We start from the raw sequence: 26,292 nt of genomic DNA on the forward strand, positions 1-26,292 counted from the left end.
ACAAAAGGACAAATATTGTACGATTCTACTCATATGAGGTTTCTAGGGTAGTCAAATTCAAAGAGACAGAAAGTAGAATGGCAGTTGCCAGATGCTCGAGGGAGAGGATAATCTGGAGTATTTAATGCATACCAAGTCTTTGCTGTAGAAAGATGAAAAAGTTTTAGAGATGAATGCATCATGATGACTGCACAACATGAATGTAACTTAATGCCAACGAACAGTATACTTAAAAATAATTAAGTGGTAAATTTTATGTTATGTATATTTTATTACAATGAAAAAATTAAACTATTTACCTAATAATACTATGTAGTAGTTCTCCATTTATCAAAAATTTTATTAAGTTCCTTGAAAGCTTAAGCTTGCTCTCAAAAATAATATATAAATAGCGGATATGTCTGTCACTTTAAGTATAAGGAAAACATCACTTTATAGATTTCACACTCACAGTGTCCTGAATTACTTCACTTTTCTCTAGGTTTTCCTCTAGATAAATCTTCTCTTTCAGGCCACTCTTAGGACTCTATTAAAAAAAAAAAAAAAGATATTCATTTCAACAGGCTCACCAAAAAAAAAATATGTGTGGAAAAAATAATCTTCTGAAGTTCATATATATATTTAAGACTACTAAGTATCTTTCATATTATACCTGGGTCTGCTACTTTTTTCCTGACTTTGGCAGATCACTTATTCTCTCAGCTTTTATATTGATAAAATAATACAGAACCAATAGAATAATTTTACTACAACTCCAGGCCTTCAGGACATATTTCTACCAAATAACTGTAACTAAATATTACATATCTCAAACTCATTATGTCAAAAATCAATCTCTAACTTTATCCATTTCTGTTAATTCCCTCTGTCCCAAACTATTCTTTTTATCCAAGTTAAAAGCATTTTGTACTATTTATACAAATAAAATTAAGCTTCTATCTATTTTGCTGTTACTACCTCATATGAAACTGATATATGGATTTTTATAAAATTTATATGGTTATGGTTGCAATGAGCTAATGTAAAATAAGAACTATCTGATATGCACAACTTCATTTCTGGGGGATAAGAAATACCCTAAAGCAATGGGAATCATTCTTCAGAGCAGCTTAAAATGAGGCACAAGAGATTTTTGTGTGAGTGAGAATACGAAAGATACATGCCACATATACATGTACCAAAATACTTCAAGACAGAGAAAACAGTAAAGCTACCAAAGCTACTGGTGAGTCCTGTTAAAAGAATACAGAAGACAATTTGAGGAGACTCTACTGGCCAAAAAAGGAACAATTTAGGCAAGAAAAAAAATAATGATTGCAATGGACTGAAACACAGTAAGCAAATACATTAAAATCTATAAATTCAAAATATCATACACATGTGGCAATATACATACACAACACTACATTGGTGACCTTTGGAGTTTCTTAGGGTACCAACTCTTCTGAAAACAGATACATAAAGGAAAAGAATCAAGCAAATGCAAATTTATCCCACATTCCCTGTATAAGCTATATTTTATGACAATCTAAAAACTATTGTAATAAGGAAAAATTATTCTTGACAAAATAATTCCACCTAATATACAGAAGAAATGACAAAACAATTTTGAATCAATTTTGAATCAAAAAATGACAAAATCATTTTGAAACGATTAATTAAATCATGGAGGCAGGTATTTTGACCATCAATGGCAGGTAAAAACATGAGATAAAAGCTTAACAGAAAACTTTATAATGAAAGAATCATGCTAATATCATCTGAACACCTTAAACAAAAGTCACCCCCCCCATATTCACCACCTGATATTACATAACAGGGTGTACACAATATCACCCATTAACTGTTCTTAACAACTCTCAAACCTTAATCTGATCAAGACTTGATCTCACTATCAATTTTCAGAAAATATGCATGAAGGAACATGTTAAATAACACCATGAAAAGACAATTACTGGACATATAAAAATGGCAATGAAAAAAAAGAGGGAGTTATTATAAATTCAGAGACTTATCAACCAAAGGTTGAAAATCTTTATTAAATCCTGATTCAAATAAACTAACTGCAAAGAGATCATTACAAGACAATTAGGGTAGTGGTTTGGGGCCCTTGGGATGAAAAGAGGCTGATCAAATGGAGAGATGATTCTTTAGGAAACTGAAACTACACAATGGCACCCTTTCTCATGACCTATTGCAAGTGGGATATGAAGTATAGAGGCCAAAGATTGCAAAGGACATTTAAAAACAGGTGGTAAGGGGATTTTGTGGGCCAACAGGAAGGTAACCTGGCCTTGCGCTTGCCTAGCCTTGCACCTGAGACTGGGGCTTCAGCAGAAGTACTGGAGAGCTGGGTCAGTGATAGCAACTCTAGCAGCTCCATTCCCTCCCAAAGCAGGGAAGTCTCAGACCTAAGCCAAGAGAGACCTGGACAGGAAAAGGGAGAAAAGTCACTGGGTAGATAAAAAGGCAGTTAAGTGACACGAAACCACCAGTGTACCCCTACTGGGGCAGTGGTCACAGGCTGGGACAGTACCAGAGAAATTGGGGAGCCAGGTGACACTTGAAGCTGGGAAAAGAGAGGGACCTCCACAGGCCATGACCCAGATACAGTTTGGACTGGTCAGAGAATTGGAATGTGTGGAAAGCAGGCACTTGTTAGGAGCAGCAGGCTGCACCCAAAGGGACTTTTCTCAAAAGAGAATCTCAGCTACTGTGCAGGGACCTCACCTGTGCAGTGCCTGGGCCAGCGAAGAGGGAGGAGTGGGAGCGTAATTTGCTCCACTCAGGGTGTCTCAGAGATTGATCAAACTGGGGGAGCAGGGGCTTGGACAGGGAGACTTAATTCAATAGAGGAACAGAGCCACCATGCAGGAACCTCCCACCAGCACAGCAGCTAGAACAAAAAGGGGGTGGGTGGGGGAGGGAGATGTACAACTATGCCCCATTCAGTGCAACTCATGGACCCATCAGGGGTTGCAAAACAAGATGGATTACTGGCACTGGCCTGGCAAAAATAGTGCAAACCTCACAGTGCTTATGAGAGCCTGGGATGGAAACTTGGCACCTGTGAATATTGTAGCCCAGACAGAACCACAGAAAAGAACAATAAATGGAGCCCAGCCCCGCTCTGCCTGCAGGATCCCAGAAGACCTGCAAAACCAGATTGGCTGGTTTAAAATAAGTACAAAGCTTTTTTTCCCCCCAAGAGTAAGACAATGAGAACTGGAGCTGTGAGCAAACCAGAGAAGGATCCAGAAAAAAGAAAGAAGGCAAACACAACAGCTGAGACAAACTTTACTTTGTTCACCTTCACAGGTTGCAGGGTTTTTGTTTTTAATTTCTCATATTTCCATTTATTTAGTTATATTTCTGTTTCTTTGATTTGTTTGTTGTTTATTATTGCTTGATTTGTGCTTTTTATTCTTTTTCACATTACATTTTAATTTCTTTTACTTCCCTAATATTCCAAATAACACACTACTCTTGTTTTTTACTTTTTATTTAGATTATATATTTCTTTTTTTTTTTTTTTTTTTTTTTTTCACAGTGGTCTTTAAGAGTGAGGGGGCATGGAGTCCAGACATTTTTCTGGATTCTTTTTTTTTTTTTAAGATTTTATTCATCCATTTTTAGGGAGGGAAGGGGGGAGACAGAGAGAAACATCAATGTGCGGTTGCTGGGGGTTATGGCCTGCAACCCAGGAATGTACCCTGGCTGGGAATCGAACCTGGGACACTTTAGTTCCCAGCCCGCGCTCAATCCACTGAGCTACACCTAGATTATATATTTCTTATCATACTATTGTTATACCAAATCCCACACAGCACCCATCCCTGGTCTTAATCCATTTCACCATCTTCCTGAACTTTATTACTGTTGTGGTTAACTTTGTTTCACACTACTCCAAGTTTCTATCCCTTACTCTCACTATTTCTTCTTCATATAAACTCACATAAGCACTTTTCTTCCTTAGCTCACATTCTTTTTCCCTTCTAATAAGAGTCTTATTTCTTCTTCACCTTTCATAAACAGTTGCTAGTTGAGCGAAATATCTTGGTTATTGCTATACTTCTCCCAAGGAACTCCTATTTGTTCACTACTTGTTTGTATTTTAAATGCCACAGAATACTCTCCTGCTGTCTTATTCCATTTTCCCCTCTTCCTACCCCTGTTCAGTTTAGTAAAAATTTTATTTCACCTGGCTGGCATAGCTCAGTGGATTGAGCGCGGGCTGGGAACCAAAGTGTCCCAGGTTCGATTCCCAGCCAGGGTACATTCCTGGGTTGCAGGCCATAACCCCCAGCAACCGCGCTCGCGCTCGCGCTCGCTCTCTCTCTCTCTCTCTCCCCCTCCCTTCCCTCTCTTAAAAAAAAAAAAATTATGTCATTGTTTTCTCTCCTCTCTTTTTCTTTCTTTTCTTTCTTTTTCCTCTCCCTCAACCTGAGCTTTACTCTTTATTCTTATTAGCGTGGTTCCACCATCTTCTCAAAATAATTTTTTTATTGTAGACATCTCATATTCACTTTTTGCTTTTCTACAATATTCTTTGTCTCATTCCACCTTCATTAAACTTCACTCAACTGTCATTGTGATTGACCCTGCTGTGATTTTTCTGAAATTTTGTTCCCCATGTTCTAGTACCTTTCCAATTTTACTTCAAACTTCAATAGTACACTCTTCCATTTACTTACCACATTGTTCCCATTACCCTTTTGTGTATTACATAAATTTCGTTATCTCCCTTTCTTCACCTCCATTGTATCCTAACTCTTATCAATTGTCCTCCCTCTTACCATACAATTTTCCCATCTTTAATCAGTCTCATTTGGCCTTTGTCATATAACATCCACAATCTCTCTTCACCTTTATTAATATTAGTTCAAATGTGAATGTGCCTGCTGATGTGGTACCTTTGTGGGACCTATTCTTTGTCCTGGTGTAGGTTTTATTGTCTGGTAACAATGCTTTGTTAACCAACACCTGTACAAAAGCATACAAGACAAGGTGGAAGTTGAGAGTGCCAGTAAACACACTGGAGAGGGGAAACCCACAAAGGAGCCACCAACAGCTAAAGCACAAGTACAAGAAGAGAGCACACACAAATGGAAAAGAAAGACAACCACAGAGAATTCACATAAGGAAATCAAAAAGACCATACCACTGAGTCCCACAGATCTCCTCCCATAGAAGTTCAGCCTATGAAGACAGCTGGCAAAGCAGAGCATCAGGAATCTCAGAAACAAACAAAAAGAGTCACCTAAAATAGGGAGACTAAGAAAGAACAGAAAATCGAAATCCATGTCAGAATCCCCAGTAAAAGACCTAAATGAAATGGAAGTGAGCAAACTCTGAGATATAGAATTCAACAGAATGTTGATAGGGATGCTTATCGAAATCACAGACAACTACAAGGAATTGAGTGGGAACTACAACAGTATGAATAAGGAAATAGAAATAAAACAAGAAATGAAGAATGCAATTTCAGAAATAAAAAAATACACTTGAAGGAATGACAAGGAAGCTGGATGAAGCAGAGGACAGAATTAGCGAGACAGAAGACAAAGTAGAAATGAACACCCAGATAGAACAAACAAAAAATTACGATAGCTTAAGGAACTACAAGACAACATGAAACACAACATTTGATTCATAGCAACACCAGGAGGCGAAGAGGACCAACAGACAGAAAATCTATTTGAAAAACTGAAAGAAAACTTCCTGGAACCTGGAGAGGAGAAAAACCCAATGTAAGTTCACAAAGCACAGAGGATCCCCATCACGGTGAACCCAAACAGGCCTACTCCAAGACACATCATAATTATAATGCAAGGTTTTAAAGACAAAGACAGAATCATAAAAGCAATAAGGGAGAAACAAGAAGTAACATACAAGGGAGCTCCCGTTAGGCTAGCAGCTGATTTCTCAAGAGGCACTATAAGCCAAAAGGCAATGGAAAGAAATATTCCAAGTAATGAAAAGAAAAGGCCTGCAACCAAGACTATCTACCCAGCAAGGCTCTCAATTAAAATGTAAGGTGAAATAAGGAGTATCACACACAAAAGGCTGAAAGAATACGCCTCCACCAAATCAGCACTGCAAGATATGCTACAGGAACTGCTCTAAGAAAAGGAAGAAAGAGTGAGAGAGAGGGGAATGCAGATACAAAGAGGGGAAAATGAGTAAGTACCTATCAATAATAACCTTACATGTAAACGACTTAAATGCTCCATCAAAAGACACTGGGTAGCTGAGTGAATAAGAAAACATGACTCACACATATGCTGCCTATAAGAGATCTGTCTCAGAGAAAAAGACCCATACAGATAGAGAGTGAAGGGTTGGAGAAAAATATTCCAAACAAATGGACAGGAAACAAAGGCTGGTATAGCAATACTTATATCAGACAAAACAGATTTCAAAACAAAGGCCATAAAAAAGAGACACTGAAGGACAGTTCATAATACTCAAGGGAAGATAAATCAATAACCCATAAACATTATAAACATATATGCCCCCAACATAGGAGCACCCAATAAGGAAAATACTAGAAGACATCAAGAAAGACGTAGAGAGACATACTTATAACTAGGGGATTACATCACCCCACTGTCAAAAATGGACAGATCTTCCAAACAAAATATCAACAAGGATATGATGGCATTCAACAATGCCCTCAATCAAAGGGACTTAACTGTGTATATATATAGGACCTTTAATCCCAAACAAGCAAAATACACATTCTTCTCAAATATACATGGAATATTTTCAAAGATAAAGCACAGAAGAGGACACAAAAGAAGCCTCAACAAACGCAATAACATTTGAAATCATATAAAGCATTTCCTTGGACAAGGGCCTGATACTAGACACCAACCTCAAGGAAAAACTCAAAAACACTCAAATTCGTGGACCTTGAATAGTATGATATTAAACGGTGAACGAGTTAAGAATGAAATCAAGGAAGAAATCAAAAAGGTTCTGCAAACAAATGAAAATGAAAACACAAGAGTCCAAAATTTATGGAACATAGCAAAGACAGCCCCGAAAGGGAAGTTCATAGTGATACAGGCCTACCTAAACAAGACAGAAATTTAAAAAAAAAAAAAAACCCTAACCCTACATCTACAAAAACTGATGGAATAACAACAAACAAAGCTCAGAACAAGTAGAAGAAATGAAATAACCAAGATCAGAGCAGAATTAAATAACGTACAGACAAAAAGAATAATTCAAAGGATCAATAAATCTAGGAGCTGGTTCTTTGAAAAGATAAACAAAAACAACAAGCCATTAGGCAAACCATCACAAAAGAAACAGAAAGGACCCAAATAAGAAAAACAGAAGTTAAAAAAAAAGATTACAACTGATACCACACACATACACAAAGGGTAGTAAGAAATTACTACAAACTACTACATGCCAAAAATGTGAAAATCTGGGAGAAGTGGACAAAATCTAGAAAAACATAACCTTCCAAAAATGAGTCAAGAAGAAAGCAAGAACAAACTAGTAACAGCTGGTGAAACAGAAGCACTAATCAGAAAACTCCCATCACACTAAAGCCCAGATGGTTTCACAGGAGGATTTTACAAAATATTTGAGGATGAGCAAACATCTATCCTTCTCAGATCATTTAAAAAGTCCAAGTAAAGGGAAGATTCCCAAAATCTTTTTATGAAGGCAGCATCATCAAATCCCAAAATCAGGTAAAGACACAACAAAGAAAGAAAACTACAGACCAGTATCACTGATAAAAATACCTGCTAAGATTCTCAACAAAATTTTGGCAAACCACATCCAGCAATACTTTAAAAACATCATACACCATCATCAAGTGGGATTCATCCTGGGGATGCAAGGATGTTACAATATTTGCAAATCAATAAATGTAATAAACAAAAAAGGCAAAAATCACATGACCATATCAACAGATGTTTAAAAAGCATTTGATAAGGTACAGCATTTGTGATAAAAAGTGAGAGCAGAGGGAGCATACCTAAACATAATAAATGCCATATACGAGAAACCTACAGAGACAACATCATACTCAACAGGCAAAAATGAAAAGCTCTCCCATTAAGATCAGGAACAAGCCAAGGATGTCCACTTTCACCATTCTACTCAATATAGTATTGGATGCCCTGGCCACAGTAATTGAACAAAAAAAAGAAATAAAAGGCATCTAAATTGCAAAGGAGGAAGAAAAACTGTCATTGCTTACACATGACATGATAGTGTGCAAAGAAAACACTATGGACTCCAACAAAAACTAGTTGATCTACTAAGTGAATCAGGCAAAACAGCGAAATACAAAGTCAATATTCAGAAATTGAAGGCATTTTTGAATACCAACAAGGACATATCAGAAATAGAAATTAGGAAAAAATCCCATTTGGTACAGCAACAAGAAAAATAACGTACCTAGGAATAAACCAAACCAAAGAGGTAAAAGACCTGTACTCAGAAAACTACACACACTGAGGAAAGAAACCAGGGAAGACACAAACAAATGGAACCATATAAGAGGTTCATGAACTGGAAGAATTAACATAATCAAAACATTCATGCCACTCCAAGAAATTAATAAATACAACACAATCCCTATTAAAATACCAATAACATATTTCACAGGTACAGAGTAAACATTTCAAACATTTATGTAAACCATAAATGACCCTGAATAGCTGCAGTAATTTTCCAAAAGAAGAACAAAGTAGGAGGCAAACTATATTACATGACGAAGTAATCAAAACAGTGTGGCACTTGCATAAGAACAGGCACATAGACCAATGGGACAGAACAAAGAGACCAGAAATAAACCCAAGTCTCTATGGTCAATTAATATTCAAAAAAGGAGGCAGAAGCATAAAATGGAATAAAAATAGCCTTTTCAATAAATGGTATTAGAAGATCTCAACAGCTACATGCAAAAAATAAAACTTGACCACCAACTTACACCATACGCCAAAATAAACTCAAGGTGGATAAAAGACTTCAACATAAGTTGCAACATCATAAAAGTCCCACAGGAGAATATAGGCAGAAAAATCTCAGATATTCCACACAGCAATATTTTCATAGAGCAAAGGACATAAAGGCAAAAATAGAGGACTTCCGGCCAAGATGGAGGTGTAGGTAGAAACCCTTTGCTTCCTCACACAACCACAATGAGGATAATGACCAATCTAAAATCAATAAACAACCAGAAGCACCAGAAAATCAAACTGCATGGAACTCCAACAACCAAGGAATCAAAGAAAAAATCAATTAGAACAACCAGACCTGTAAGACTGTGCAGGTGGGGCTGGCCCAGAAAAACTGGGACAAGGTGACGAACAGAACAGGCCAGGCCAGCCCAGAAAAACAACAGTGAGGCTATCGACCAAGCTGGCAGGACCAGCTCAGAAACACTCCATCTAAGCAGTGAACCATGTGGGTGGGGCTGGCTGAAGGTGAAACTGAGACTCAGTGCTGACTGTGGATTACGGCGGATCCCACGGTGGGAAAAACTCCCAGTCTCACACAAGAGTCCATTGGAAAGTGGGCTAGAGACAAGCAAATGAGCTGAATTGTTCACTCTCTGGCCCCTCCCCCACAACCAGCACTGCCCAGCCAAGAGGTTGCCCTGCCCTGGTGAATACCTAAGGCTCCGCCCCCTTACAATTTAACAGGTGCACTGAGACAAAAAAATATGGCCCAAATGAAAGAACAGAGTAAAACTTCAGACAGAGACCTAAATGATGAGGAGACAGCTAACTTATCTGATGGAGATTTTAAAGCCCTGGTAATCAAAATGCTCACAGAACTCATTGAGCTTGCTCTAAAAATTAAAAAACAACAACAACAACAACAACAAAACAAATGAAAGATACCCAAAATGAAATAAAGCAAAATATTCAGGGAACCAACAGTGACAGGAAGGAAACCAGGACTCAAGGCAACAATTTGTAACAAAGGAAGAATGAAACATCCAATCAGAACAGAATGAAGAAACAAGAATTCAAAAAAATGAGGAGAGGCTGAAGATTCTCTGGGACAACTTGAACATTCAACATTCGAATTATAGGGGTGCCAGAAGGAGAACAACAACAGCAAGAAACTGAAAACTTACTTGAACAAATAATGAAGGAAAACCTCCCCAATCTGGGAAAGGAAACAGACTTCCAGAAAGTCGAGGAAGTCCAGAGAGTCCCAAAGAAGTTGGACTCAAAGAGGAGCACACCAAGGCACATCATCATTAAGTTACCCAATATTAAAGATAAGGAGAGAATCTTAAATGCAGCAAGAGGAAAGGAGAGAGTTACCTACCAGAAGTTCCCATTGGATTATCAGCTGATTACTCAAAAGAAACCCTGCAGGCATGAAGGGGCTAGAAAGAAGTATTTGAAGTCATGAAAGGCAAAGAGCTACATCCAAGATTACTCTACCCAGCAAAGCTTTCATTTAGAATGGAAGGGCAGATCAAGTGCTTCCCAGATAAGGTCAAGTTAAAGGAGTTCATCATCATCAAGACCTTATTATATGAAATGTTAAGAAACATTATCTAAGAAATTGAAGAAGATCAAAAACTATGGACAGTAAAATGACAACAAACCCACAACTATCAAATGAACCTAAAAGAAAGGACAAACAACAAAAACAAAAACTAAGCAACTAGAACAAAATCAGAGAAATGGATATCACATGGAGGAATTTCAGTGGGGAGGGGGAAGGTAGGAATGGGGGGAAGGTAGGAATAAGGCGAAAAAGTACAGGGAAGAAGGAGGATAATTAGTAGGTATAAAATAGATCGGGAAAGATCAAAAATGGTATAGGAAACAAAGAACTCAAAAGAATGTATATTTATATGTACAACCCATGGACATGAACAAAGCGGGGGTGGGGGGTACAGGAGAGTTAGGGGGGCAGGGTGAAGGAGAAAGGGGGAAACATTGAGAAAACTGTAATATCATAATCCATAAAAAATACTTAAAAAAATAAACAAATGAGACTTCATTAAAATAAAAAAAAAGCTTATGAATGGCTAAAGAAAACATCAGCAAAATGAAGGGAACCAATCTTATGGGAAAATATACTTGCCAATGATAGCTCAAACCCTCTGACAAGGGTTTGATCTCTAAAATATACAAAGAGCTCACACAACTCCACTGCAGGAAGACGGAAAACCCATTAGAATATTGGCAAAGGACCTGAACAGAAACTCCAAGGAGGATATACAGAGGACCCAGAGACATATCAAAGGATGTTCAGCATTACTACCTATTAGAGAGATGCAAATTTAAACCACAATGAGATAGCACTCCATACCGGTCAGAACAAAAAACCTATGGGGGTTGAGGTGGTGGGTGGCAGCCATCATAAACAAATCAACAAACAGTAAGTGCTGGCAAGGTTGTGGAGAAAAGAGAACCCTAGTACATTGTTGGTGGGAATGAAAACTAGTGTAGCCACTGTGGAAAACAGTGTGGAATTTCCTCAGAAAACTAAAAATGGAACTGCCTTTTGACCCAGCAATTGCACTGCTGGGATTATAACCTAAGAGTCCTGAAACACCAATTCAAAAGAACCTATGTACCCCAATGTTCATAGCAGCACAATTTACAATAGCCAAGTACTGGAAGCAACCTAGGTGCCCTTAGTAAATGAGCTGATCAAAAAATTGTGGCCCATTTACAGAATGGAATAGTGTACAATACAGCAGAGAATGAGGACCCTCATACCTTTCAGGACAGCATGGGTGGAAATGAAGAGCATTATGCTAAGTGAAATAAGCTAGGCAATGAAAGGCAAATACCATATGATCTCACCTATTAATGGAACCTAAGGAACAAAACAAAGAAATGATGAAAACAGAACAAGACAGACTGAAGTCAAGAACAAATTGACAGTAACCAGAGGGCAATGGGAAGGGGGATAACAAGGGATGGAAAGGGAAGGGTCATCAAGGTACAGGTATAGGAACAAACTGACATCTGGTCAAGATGGAGGCATAGGTACGTACACTTTGCCTCCTTGCACAACCAAAAGAAGGACAATAAATTTAAAAACAAAAAAATTACCAGAACTGTCAGAAAATCAAAGTGTACAGAAATCTGACAACTAAGGAGTTAAAGAAAAAAACATTCAGCCAGACCAGTAGACGGGCCTAAGATAGGGAGGTGGGGTGGAGAGGACTTGAAGTAAGGTAGCAGCTGGCAGTGGGCATTTCCACACTTATGTGTGGATAAACCAGGAGGAACAAGTGGGAAGTGAGACAGACCTCTCAACCTAAGGTTCCAGGGGGGTTAAATAAAACCTCAAAACCTCTGACTGAAAAAATGCTCTGGAGGTTGAGGTGGTGGGAGAAAGTCCCAGTCTCGCAAAGAGAGTTCACTGTAGAGAGGCCCAGGGTCGTAGAATGTACACAAAACCATCCAGCCCAGAATCAGCACCAAAAGGCCCCAATTTGCCTGTGGGTTGCAGAAGAAATGACTGAAAGCCTGACCAGAATTGAGCAACCAGCATTGTTCCTCTCAGACCCCTCTGCCACATACAGCACCACAACACAGCCATGTGGGTTGCCCTGCCCTGGTAAATAACTAAGGTTCCACCCCTACTATGTAACAGGTGCGCACAAACAAACAAAAAAAAACTGGCCCAAGTAAAAGAACACATCAAAGCTCCACAAAATATACAACTAAGTGGTGAAGAGTTCAAAACACCGATAATCAGTATGCTCACAGAAATCGCTGAGTGTGGTCAAAAAATAGAGGAAAAATTAAGGCTATGAAAAGTAAAATAGAAGAAAACCCACAGGGAGCCAACAGTGAAGGGAAGGAAACGGACTCAAGTCAACAGTTTGGAACAGAAGGAAGAAATAAACATTCAACCAGAACAGAATGAAGAAACAAGAATTCAAAAAAATGAGGAGAGGCTGAGGAACCTCTGGGACAATTTTAAAAGTTCCAACATCCAAATCATAGGGGTGCCAGAGGAGAAGAGGGAGAGCAAGAAACTGAAAACTTATCTGAAAAGATAATGAAGAACTTCCCCAATGTGGCACAGGAAACAGACTTTCACGAAGTCTAGTAAGCTAAGAAGAGTCCCAAAGAAGTTGGACCCAAAGAAGCACACACCAAGGCATGTCATATTTACATTTCCCAAAATTAAAGGTAAGGAGAAAATCTTAAAAGCCGCAAGAGAAAAAGAGACAGTTACCTACAAAGGAGTTCCCAGAAGACTATCAGCTGATTTCTTAAAAGAAACCTTGCAGGCCAGAATGGGCTGGAAAGAAGTATTGGAAGTCATGAAAGGCAAGGACCTACATCTAAGAATACTCTATCCAGCAAAACTATCATTTAGAATGAAAGGGCAGATAAAGTGCTTCCCAGATAAAGTCAAGTTTAAGGAGTTTATCATCACCAAACCCTTATATGAAATATTAAAGAGACTTCTCTAAGAAAAAGAAGATAAAAAATATGAACAGTAAAATGACTATAAACTCACAACTATCAACAACCAAACCTAAACAAACAAATAAACAAACAAAAAGGAACTAAGCAACAACTACAATAGGAACAGATTCATAAATAGAGATCACATGGAAGGTTATCAGCCAGGAGGGGAAAATGGGAGAATGAGGAAGAAGGTACAGGGAATAAAAAGCATAAATGGTAGGCACAAAATAGACATGGGGAGGTTAAGAATAATATAGAAATGGAGAAGCCAAAAAACTCAGATGTACGACCCATGGACATGAAATGAACTAAATGGGGGAATGATAGTGGGAGGGGGGTATAGGGTGGAGGGGAATAAAGGGGAGAAAAAAATGGGACAACTATAATAGCATAATCAATAAAATATATATATTTAAAAAAAGGAACATATAGCCCTGGCTGGTGTAGCTCAGTGGATTGAGCGTGGGCTGCGAACCAAAGTATCGCAGGTTCAATTCCCAGCCAGGGCACATGCCTGGGTTGCAGGCCACGGCCCCCAGCAACTGCACATTGATGTTTCTCTTTCTCTGTCTTTCTCCCCCACTTCCCTCTCGAAAAATAAATATAAATAAACCTTTTTTAAAAAAAGGAACATATATAAAGTACCCATGGTTAAAGTCAAAGGGGAACAGAATTGAGGGTGGGAGCTGGAGGTGAGTGGAGTAGGGGAGAGTGGAGCAACTGTGCTTGAAGAACAACAAAATAAATAAGTTTTGTTTTTTTTTAAAGTCATCTTTTTTTAAAGATTTTATTTATTTCTAGAGAGAAAAGGGGGGAGGGAGAAAGAGAGAGAACGAGAGCTAAAAAAACTACCTGTAAAGTATTAAGTGCTGAGACAAAGGCAGGTATTCACTAAATGATGACTATTTATTAGCTATTCAACACACATTTAAGTTCCTATTAAGCCAAGCAGTCGTCTTTTCTTACAGATCTACCTGCCTCTTTATTCCACTTCATTTTCCATTTTGACATGTTTCTATTTGTACCTCTCTTTTGAATACAACACCCAAACTCTTCAATAATTTTGCTGTCTGTTCAAACACTTCATAAACACCAATTACATCTCAAACAGTCTTAATTCACTGGAATCCCTGTTTTTACACTTGCCAAATCACTCTATTTTATAAAGTTATATATCTTAGCGACGGATGTTACTGTAACATTCCTCTAAATATAAGATAAAATTCACATCTTTCTTTCTTATCATTTGTTCTAAATGTATGCAATTTGCCTGCCTTTGGAAACATAAAGGTACATAAGATGGCCCCTGGACTCTAAAAAACTTTCCATCTAATGATGGAAACAGGCGATGAAAGTAGAGAGAAGTAGCACTAAAATAAAAAGGAGAATATGAAAAGGATTCCCAAAAGCAATACTTCTAGAAGAAGTTGAAGCCCTTGTCTCAACAGTGTTTCTAAAAGAAACTATAGCTATTTCCTCCATGATGCTAGTATACAAGGAAAATTTTTACTGCTTCCCAAAATGTTACCCATTTTCATACAAAAGCCCCTTGTTTATATTTAGAGTGCTGGCTTTGCAGCCTAGGTAGAAGTAGATCACTTATTACCTGGGTAAGTTTGGCTAGTTAACTCCATTTGGCCTCAGTTTTTTCTTTTCTAAAATTATGATAAAAACAGTACTGTATCACATGGTTGTTTTGATAATTAACAAAGCTACGGAATGTAAAACACTTATAGCATATGGTGTTAATGCCCAATAAATGTGAGCTATTAAATTTTTTTCTTGAGTCACAAATGAATTTTTCATTAAAACCTTTAGCCTATCCAATTACTACACTCCTATCATCATCTTTCAAAAATAATAAAATAACTTTCATAACTTCTCTGCATGGGGAACTGAGTCATTGGGTCTAAGCCTCAAAACATGGCTAAAATGATTGCTTAAATAAGTAGCTTTATATATAAAGCTGTATTATTTATATATATAAAAACTTTATTTTTTTAACCACAACCTTAAGGAAGAAATTTTACATTGTTAATCAGCATATATCAGTGTGTCTCTGTGTATGTGTGTATACGTATATTCACATACACAAGTGGAGACACAAAAACCCCAGAATTTATTTACAAAAAAATTATGTATTTATTCTTACATGTTTAAACTGCAGGCACCTTCAAAGTACTCTACATTTGATACAATACACTCACTGTGACTTTTTTTCTATTGCTCAAAACAGTTTTTGAACTTGTCGATTATGATGCCTTAGTGCTCCTGAATTTTTTGTTTCACTTCTTCCGACATCAGCAAAATGTTCCCTTTTAAAGACTTTTTCCACCAGGGAAACAAAATAAAGTCACTCAAGGCAAGATCTAGCAAATAGGGAGAGTACGGAATGGGAGTTACGCTCTTTTCGGTCAAAAACTAAACACTTAGCACAGTGTAGGCAGGTGTGCCTGTAAATTACCCATCATGAAATGAAATGGGCAAATGTGTTGAATTTCGAGTCTACAAAAAAATTCACTGAAGCTGAATGCAGCTTCTCACAACAATGCCAACTGTACACTCATAGAGATGGGTTCCTAGAACACTGATCTAGAGGGAGAAGCTGGACTACAAAGGTACATGACCTCCAGAAGATAATTCTGGGTTTTCATGGGATCCCCACTTGTCTACACACTCACAAACATACATACATGTATATATAATTTCACAAGAAGTAACACCACTTCAACATGTAAAGAACTCTTAATTTTTTATTTATTGTTGTCCAATTACAACTGTCCTACCCTTTTCCCCATTGCTCACTCCCATCCCACTCCTACATTTCCACAGTCAATCACTCCCATTGTTCTAGTCTATGAATACTCTATTTGTGTTCCTTTGCTTGTGCCTTCCACATCTTTCCCCCATTATAACCCTCCCTGGTCCCCTATGGTCACTTTCACTTTCTTCATTTTCATATCTCTAGTTCTATTTTGCTCAATTGTTTCTTTTTTTGATTACATTCCACTTATACGTAACATCATATAGTATTTGTCTTCCACTGTGCAGCACACTTCACTTAGCATAAGGCTCTCCAGTTCCATCCATGCTGTGGCGAACGAAGGATAGGAGTTCCTTCCTTCTGCTGCGTACTATTCCATCGTGTAAATGCACCATAGGTTTTTGATCCACTCATTTACTGATGGGGCACTTACCTTGCCTCCAAGACTTAGCTATTGTAAATTGCACTACTATGAATATTGGGGTGCACAGGTTCTTTTGAAATGGTGTTTCAGGATTCTTAGGGTCTAGTCCCAGCAACGGGATGGCTAGATGGAAAGGCAATTCCATCTTTAGTTTTTTGAGGATATCCCATACTGTTTTCCACAGTGGCTACACCAGTGTACATTCCCACCAAAAGTGTGCTAGGGATCCCTTTTCTCCACAACCTCTCCAGCACTTCTTTGTTGATTGGCTTACGATGGTCATTCTGACTGGTATGAAGTGGTATCTCATTGTGGTTTTAATTTGCATTTCCATAATGGCTAATGATGTTGAGCATCCTTTCATATGCCTATGGGCTGTCTGTATGTCCTCCTTGGAGAGGTGTCGGTTCAGGCCCTTTGCCCATTTTTGAATTGGATTGTTTGCTTTCCTGGTGTGAAGTCATATGAGTTCTTTGTGTATTTTGGAGATCAAACCTGTGTCTGAAGTATCATTGGCAATTATGTTCTCCCATATGGTTGGTTCCCTTTCCATTTTGATAATGTTTTCTTTAGCTGTGCAGAAGCTTTTTAGTTCAGTTTAGTCTCATTTGTTTATTCTTTCCTTTGCCCTAGAAGATGTATCAGTGAAAATATTCCTGCATGGGATATCTGAAATTTTTCTGCCTATGTTTTCCTCTAGGACTTTTATGGTGTCATGATTTATATTGAAGTCTTTTATCCATCTTGAATTTATTTTGGTATATGGTATAAACTGGTGGTCTACTTTCATTTTTTTTTTTTTTTACATATACAACATTTATTGAAGAGGCTGTTTTTACTCCATTTTATGTTCTGGGCCCATTGTCAAGTATTAACTAACCGTATTGACACAAGTTCATTTCTGGGCTCTCTAATATGTTCCACTGGTCTATGTGTCCGTTCTTAGGTCAGTATTAGACTGTTTTGATTATACTTGTCTTATAATATACCTTGATATCAGGCATTGAGATCCCTCCTACTTTGTTGTTCTCTCTCAAAATTGCTGAGGCTATTTGGGGTTATGATTTCATATAAATTTTTGAAATATTTGTTCTCCAACTGTGATATATGTTATTGGTATTTTGATAGGGATTGTATTGAATCTATAGATTGTTTGGGGTAGCATGCACATTTTGATCATGTTAATACTTCCAATTCATGAACATCTTTTCTTTTTTAATTTGTAAGCATATTTTATAGGTTATTTTTCTGTGTCATTGTTCCATATATTTTTTAAATGTCATTATTTTTTTTTTAATTTTTTTATTTTAATCATTGTTCAAGTACAGTTTTCTCCCCCCGACTCCCATTCCAGTCCACCCACCCAACCCTCCCCCTTCCCCCCCATTACCCCCACCCCTAGTTTTTGTTTATGTGTCCTTCAAATTTGTTCCTGTAAACCCTACCCATTCCCCCCTGAAATTCCCTCTTCATCTTACATGCTTCCATTTATTTGTGTCTTCTTTAATTTCCTTCTTCAGTATTGTGTAGTTCTCTGAGTACCGGTCTTTTACCCTCCTTGTCTAAGTTTATTCCGAAGTATTTCATTTTTCCAGTTGCTATACTTCTTAAACTACTTTTACTACTTTTTACTACTTCTTATACTACTTTTTTTTTCTTAAAAAAAAAATGGTTTTGACCTGGCTGGCATAGCTCAGTGGATTGAGCATGGGCTGTGAACCAAAGTGTCGCAGGTTCGATTCCCAGTCAGGCCACATACATGGGTTGCAGGCCATGACCCCCAGCAACCGCACATTGATGTTTCTCTCTCTCTCTTTCTCCCTCCTTTCCCTCCATAAAAATAAATAAATAAAATCTTTTAAAAAATGGTTTTGTTTTTTGGGGTTTTTTTTTTTGGTATTTCATTGCTGGTGTACAAAAAGGCCTTTGATTTCTAAATATTGATTTTGAATCCCGCTGTTTTGTCACACTCACTTATTAGATTGGGTAGTTTTTCTGTGGAGTCTATAAGGTTTTCTTTCTTAAAGATTTTATTTATTTATTTTTAGAGGGCAGGTGGGGGAGGTAGAAAGAGATGGAGAGAAACATCAATGTGTGGTTGACTGTGACCCTACTTGGGACTTGGCCTGCAACGCAGGCATGAGCACTGAGTGAGAATTGAACCGGTGACCATTTACCATCGCAGACTGGCACTAAATCCACTGAGGCACGTCAGACATGGCTATAGAGTTTCCTATGTCATAGGAAACTGTCATATCATCTGCGAACAGTGATAGCTTTACTTCCTCCTTTCCAATTTGGATCCATTTATTTTTCTCTTCTGATCACTGTGGCTAGAACTTCCAGTGTTGTGTACAATAGGAGTGCTAAAGCAGACATCCTTATCTTGTCCTCAGTCGTAATGGGAAAGCTTTTAGTTGTTTCCTGTTGAGTATGGTGTTAGCTATAGATTTCCCGTATATGGCCTTTATTATGTAGAAGTTTGCTCTCTCTATTCCCACTGTACTGAGTGTTTTTATCATAAATGGGTGATGTACCTTATCCAATGCTTTTTCAGCATCTGTTGATATGATCATTGGTGGGTTATTTATTTGAATTATTTATGTGACGTATTACATTTATTGATTTGTATATATTATACTATCCTTGCATCGTTGGGATGAGTCCCACTTGGTCATGGTATATGATATTTTTAATGTGTTGCTGGATGTGGTTTGCCAAAATTTTTTTGAGGATTTTAGCATCTATGTTTATCAGCAATATTGACCTGTAGTTTTCTATCTTTGTTGTGCCTTCATCTGGTGCTGGAATTGGGATAATACTGGCCTCATAAAAAAGAGTTTGGGAGTATTCCATCTTCTTGATTCTCTATAATAGTTTGAGAAGAATTGGAGTTAGCTCTTCTCTAAATGTTTGGTAATAATCTCCAGTGAATCCGTCCAGCCCATGGCTCTTGTATGCTGGAAGGGTTTTTATTACTACTTTAATTTCACTAGTTGTTATTGGTCTATTCAGGGTTTCTGCTTCTTTTTTCTACTTCTTCTTGACTCAGTTTTGGAGGATTATGTTTCTAGAAATTTGTCCATTGCACCCAGGTTTTCAAATTTCCTGGCATAGAGCTGTTCATAGTAATTTCTTACAATCCTTTTGATTTCTGGTATTCGTTGTAATTTCACCTCTCTCATGTCTGATTTTACTTATTGGGGTCCTCTCTATTTTCCTTGATGAGTCCAGTTGAAGACCTATCGAGTTTGCTTATCTTTTCAATGAACCAGCTTCTGGATTCATCAATCATTTGAATTGTTGTTTTAGTCACCATGGCATTTATTCTACTCTGATCTTGACTATTTCCTTCCTTCTGCTCACTCTTGGCTTGGTTTGTTGTAGTTCCTGTAGTTTTTGTAGATATATGGTTAGGTAATTTATTTGAAAAGTTTCTATCTTTTTGATAGGCCTGAAAGGTATGAACTTCCCTCTCAAGACTGCCTTCACTATGTCTCATAGGTTTTGGTTTGTTGTGTGTTCATTTTCATTTGTTTCCAGAAACTTTTTGATTTCTTCCATGATCTTATTTTATACCCTTTCACTGTTTAATAACATGTTATTCAGTCTCGATATATTTGACTGTTTTTTAGTTTCTTCCTTGAGGGTGATTTCTAGTTTCAAGCCACTGTTTATGCTTAATATAACATATGCATGTTATACTTAATATGCATTGAAAATGCTTAATATGATTTTAATTTTCCTGACTTTCTTGAGGCTTAAATTGTGTACTATCGTGTGATCTGCCTTTGAAAATATTCCATATGCTACTGAAAAGTATGTGTATTTTTGCTTCTTCGTTGTGAAAGGTTCCGTATATATCAGTTAAGCCCATGTGATCTAGTGTATCATTCAGTGTCAATATATCCTTGTTGATTTTTGTTTGGAAGATCTGTCCATTGACAACAGTTGTGTGTTAATACTCAAATACTATGAGTACATTGCTGTCTGTATCTTTCTTAAAGTCTTCCAAGATTTTCCTTATATATTTGGGTGATCCTGTGTTGGGTGAAAATAGGTTTACAATTGTCTTCCTGATGCACGCTTCCCTTGAGAATTATGAAATGACCTTTGTCTCTTTTTATGACATTTGTTTTGAAATCTTTTTTTTCTGATGTAAGCATTGCTACTTAGGCTTTTTTTTTTTTCCCTGTCCATTTGCTTGGAATATTTTTTCTAAGCCTTCACTTTTAGTCTGTGCAGGTCTTTTGTTCTGAGGTGGGTCTGTTGTAGATAGCATACATGTGGATCATGTTTTCTTATCCATTCAGCTAACCTAGTCTTTTGATCAGAGCATTTAATCCATTTCCATTTAATATTACTACTCAAAGGCCCCTTAATCATTCCCAGTTTTCCTTTGGTGCCTCTGGTTCCTTTCTCTCTCACTCTGTATCTTCATCTTCTTAAAGCAATCCCTTCAGTATGTCTTGAAATGCTGGTTTGGTGGAGGTGCATCATTTAAGCTTTTGTCTGGGCAACTCCTTATTTCACATTCCATTTTAAATGACAGCCTTGTTTTGTAGAATAATCTTGGTTGCAGGCCTTTGTTTTCCATTACTAGATTATTTCTTGCCATTTTCCTTTGGCTTATAGTGTTTCCGCTGAGATAACACCTGCTAGGCATATCCAAGCTCCATTGTATGTTGTTACCTGTTTCTCTCTTTCTGGATTCTCTCTTTGTCTTTAAAATTTGGCATTTTAATTATGATGTGTATTAGAATAGGCCTCTCTGGGTTCATACTAACTGGGACTCTCTGTACCTGCTGAATTTTCATGGCTTTTCCCTTCTCCAGGTTAGGGAAGTTTCAGTCATTAGTTTTTCAAACAGGTTTTCTATCCCTTGCTTCATTTCTTCTCCTTTTGGTATTCCTATGATTTGAACATCATTGCATTTCATGTCGTCTTGCACTTCCCTTAAGTTATCCTCTTACTCTCCTTTGCCAGATAGACCTGTGGGGCTCAATGGTGTGATCTCTTTGATCTCCTTGTCTGGATGCTCTGGGGTTGCCATATCTTCTGTTTGTGTGGGTTCTCTTGTTGTAGTTGGGCTCTCTTGTTGGTAGCTCCTTTGTTGGAGGGTTCTCCCATCCAGAAGGCTTACTGGTAATCACAACTCCCACCTGGTCTTGTATTCCGCTGATTGTTAAGTGTGCCCAATCAGTTTTGCAGAGTCTCAGGTCCTGCACGTGACGTAGTGAGGGGTGGGGAAGATTGAGCTCCATTTTCCCTTTCCAATGGTTCAGAAAGGATGAGGACTCAGTCTGGGCTTCAATACTCCATGTGCCCAGTTTCTAGTGCACCTGCTGAGAACACTGTGTGGCCCACACTCTCTTCTCCGCACAGTTGCTCCAGGTTGGCATTGATAAATCACCATGCTTTGTACCCCTTTGATCAATTTTGAGGTGTCCTGACAATCCTTCCTCTTTGCCCAGTAGTGGCGCATGGAAGGTCCCAGACCTGTGTGCCTCAGTTCCCCTTTTAAAAGAAGTCTTGGTAAAAAGGAAGATGGTGTCCGGGTAGGAGGGAGAACATTCCACTTCCCCCTACACACAGGAGAAAATCCTAGCTATCTACAGAGTAAAAGAGCAAACAACCAATATACCTCAACAGATATGAAAATAAGGGACCAAAAACTGAAGCAGAACCAAAAAACCAGACAGTAAGAAGAGAGCTTCAGGACAATAAGATCCCAGGGACCAGCGAGGGTTCCAGGGGGGCTGCAGCCCCAGGCCCCGTGCCCGCTGCCAGGTTTGCCACAGAGTCCTTGGGAGAGAGCCGGGTCAACTGCTCCCTCCCCGGCCAAAGTCTGAGTGGCACCGGGAGAAACCCAGTTGCTAGCAAACACACAGGGGTTGTGAGCACCCTCGGGGTCTGTGGACACCAGCAGAATTGAAAGTCTCGCAATGGGCCTGGACCCCCATAGTCACCGGTCTGGCTGGAGAATTGGGCTGCAGGAGAGGCCAGGCCACTGTATGGAGTGACAGGCTTGAGTAGAAGGAATTTCTCAAAAAGGAAAAGTGAAAAGACAGACACTGTTTGGGGAATTCTCCTACAGCAATAGCTCTGGCCTCCCTGCTACCCAGCCAGGTAGCGATCCCGAGGTCGCGAGGAAGGTTGTGCTTGTGTGGAAGACCCTGGGCAGCCCCCCAGGACTAGGAAGGGTGAGGCAGCCTGACCAAGGGCGCACGTAGGAGTGTACCCCTGCACCCAGCCCACAGCGGTAACCCTGGGGAAAGGCCTGGTTCCTACATCCAAGGTGAAGGGGGAGGTGCCACAATAGCTCCCGAGACAGTGCATGAGACAGTGCACGTAGCTAAGTGCAGATGGGAAGAAAGAAAAGCCATACCAATGGCCTCTCAGCCTGCTGCAGCCAGCAAGACCAGAAAAACTGGTTTGGCTACTTTGAAACCAAAAGGCTTTTTAATTTTATTCTATTTTTACTTTTTAAAATTTTTTTTCTTTTTTAATTTTTATTATTTTTTTCTCTTCAATGGCTTTTTCCTCTCTTTCCTTCTTTCTTCTTTTATTCCTTTTTCCTATCTTTCCCTCAATTTTACCTCTTCTTCCTTCATCTGCCTTTTTTCTCTTAAATACCTACAAGTGAGAGAGGCAAAACAAAACAAAACAAAAAAGAAACAACAACCCTGGAACAGTGAAAAGACCAGAGCTGAACACAAAAAAGGGGCATGTCAACAGCTGCGACAGTGAGAAAAATTTCACTCTATAACTACAGAGAACCTGCAAGTTACTGCATATGTGTATTATTATTATTATTTTCATTATTCTTACATCTTTTATTTTAATAGTATTTTTGTATTCCCCTTCTTTCTGTATAGTCTGCTTTGCTAGGCTGGTTATACTGTATCACTAGACAGGTTAGCCCTGATATCTCTTTCACAGTGTATTGCTAATTTACTGTCCTTCACTTCACTTGTGTCCCATTAGGACACTACTCAAGGCTCTATACTCCCTATTCTTGTTATCTAGATCAAAGAGATTCTGTCATATGATTGTTGCTCTAATATTACTGTAAATAATTGTTGTTCCATGCAATTGTAAAAACTTCACAACACCCCTCCCAGATCTTAGCCACTTCATGGTTTCCTAAACTCTATTACTGTAGGGGTTAACTCTCCTCTCCCACACACTACACCAATTTACTGTCTTTTACTCTCACCTTACCTTAGACTCTGACCTCCCACAACCCCACTGCTTTCTACATCCAACTCACAATCCTTCCTTCCCCAACAAGAGTCTTATCTTCTTTCCATCCTTTCTAAAAATCAGCTACTTGGGTGGAAGATCATGGTGAACACTATACATAGCCAAAGGATCTCCTATCTCTTCTCTACAGCCTGCTACTGTAAATATCATAGAATACTCTCCTGCTGTCTTAAACCATTTGCCTACCCCCCTCAAATGGTCACAAAAAATAGTAGGTGGAAGCAGTGAACACCGGGAAACCCACTGGAAGAGGAAACCCAACAACAAAGGAACCACTAATAGATAACAACAGAAGACGGCAAAGGAGGGAATGGAAACCATACAAACTTCAATCCAGGAGCTATCTGTAAATACAACTAAACATTGGAGACACTACCCAGTACAAACAGCTGAACAAGAGCACGAAAGAATCCTCAAAACCTTCTATACATGGAAGAAACAGCTTCAACAAAACCTGCCCTCACCAGCACAACAAAATACAAGAGGTGGTGGACAGAGTGACCCTCATTTAATCAGCTAGTGGGAAGGAACCACCCAAGAAAGATCCAACAACAATCAAAACCCAAAGGCAAACACAGAGCCCACTTAGATGACAGCCCAAGACCAGGAAGCTCAAGAGATCAAGGAGACTGCACCACTGAATCGCACAGGTATTCTACCAAAGAAGTTCACACCATAAACCCAGGGAGTCAGAACAGATCAACTTAAGAAGCTGAGGCTGACAAGAAGAGTCTCACAAACAATGAGAAGACAAAGAAACAATCCCCACATGAAAGGAAAGGAGGAAATCTCAGAAAGAATATAAATGAAATACATGCAACTCAATTATCAGATATTGAGTTAAAAAGCAATGATTGTCAGGAAGCTCAATTAGCTCACAATGAGCTACCAGAAACTACAGGGAAGCTACAATGAACTCACTGAAAGCTATATCAACAAGAAAACGGAAATAGGAACTATCAACAAGGGCCAAGAAGAAATGAAGAATACAATTTCTGAACTGAAGAACACAGTAGAAGGAATGAAAAGCAGGACTGATGAAGCAGAAGATCGGATCAGTGAACTAGAGGACAAAGCAGAAGTAAACATCCAGAAAGAGCAAGAAAAAGAAAAGAAGCTCAGGAAGAATGAAGATAATATCCATATTATAGGGATACCAGAAAAAGAAGAGCAAGGGATAGAAAACCTATTTGAAAAAGTAATGAAGGAAAACTTCCCTAATTTGGTGAGAGAAAAAGTAACACAAATCCAGGAAACACAGAGTCCCAATTAAGAGAAACCGAAAGAGGCCCACCTCAAGACATATCATAATTAAAATGGCAAAATGCCAAGACAGAGAGAATCTTAAAAGCAGCAAGGGAGAAACAGGAAATAACATACAAGGGAGCCCCAGTAAGGTTAGCAGCTGACTTCTCAATGGAAACACTCCAAGCCAGAAGAGAATGGCAAGAAATATTCTAAGTAATGAGAACCAGAAGCCTGCAACCAAGGCTACTTTACTCAGCAAGGCTCTTAATCAAGATAGAAGGCCACATAAGGAGCTTCCCAGACAAAAGAAGTCTAAAAGAATACACCTCTACCAACCAGCTCTGCAAGAGATGCTAAAGGGACTGCTTTAAGGAAAGGAAGGAAAAGAGAGAGGGAGAGAGAGAGAGAGAGAGAGAGAGGGAGAGAGAGAGAGAAAAGACAGGTACAAAAATGACAATGAATAAGTACCTATCAATAATAACCTTAAACGCAAATGGATTAAATGCCCCAATCAAAAGACATAGAATAGCTGAATGGATAAGAAAGCGTGAACAACACATATGCTGTCTTGAAGAGACCCACCTCAGAACAAAAGACCTAAACAGAATGAAAGTGAAGAGCTCGAAACAAATATTCCAAGCAAATGAACAGGGAAAAAAGCCGGGGTAGCAATACTCATATCAGACAAAATAGACTTCAAAAGAAGGGCCATAAAGAGAGACTCAGAAGGTCACTACATAATACTCAAGGGAAGAATCCACCAAGAAGACAAACATTATAAATATATATGCACACAACATAAGAGCACCGAAATACATAAAGAAAATCTTAGAGGACCTCAAGAAAGATACTGACAGCAACACAATTATAGTAGGAGATTTAACAACCCACTGTTAAAAATGGACAGATCTTCCAAACAAAATACCTACAAAGATATTGTGGCACTGAACAATGCCCTAGAGGAAATGGATTTAACTGATAATATATAGAGCCCTTCATCACAAAGAAGCTAAATACACATTCTTTTCAAATGCACATGGAATAGTTTCAAAGACTGACCACATGATAGGACACAAAGCAAGCATCACCAAATTCAAGAAAATTGAAATTATACCAAGCATTTTCTCTCACCACAAGAGACTAAAACTAGA

The 26,292-nt window shown here is 38.5% G+C and overlaps 1 protein-coding gene across 9 annotated transcripts in view; it reads right to left on the reverse strand.

Moving 5' to 3' along the window:
* The window catches only part of ARHGEF12 (Rho guanine nucleotide exchange factor 12), a 220,213-nt gene that overhangs the window by 84,756 nt on the left and 109,165 nt on the right, over positions 1 to 26,292 (reverse strand). For 7 of the 9 annotated variants that reach the window (XM_036028379.1, XM_036028377.1, XM_036028373.1 and 4 more), the window contains one exon: positions 452 to 526. The exons of the other annotated variants lie outside the window; for them this stretch is intronic. In XM_036028379.1, coding sequence (XP_035884272.1) covers positions 452 to 526 — 75 coding nt within the window. The remainder of the gene's footprint in view (positions 1 to 451; positions 527 to 26,292) is intronic. 9 annotated transcript variants of the gene reach the window in all.

This window comes from Phyllostomus discolor, chromosome 6, assembly GCF_004126475.2.
Source record: "Phyllostomus discolor isolate MPI-MPIP mPhyDis1 chromosome 6, mPhyDis1.pri.v3, whole genome shotgun sequence".
NCBI lineage: Eukaryota > Metazoa > Chordata > Mammalia > Chiroptera > Phyllostomidae > Phyllostomus > Phyllostomus discolor.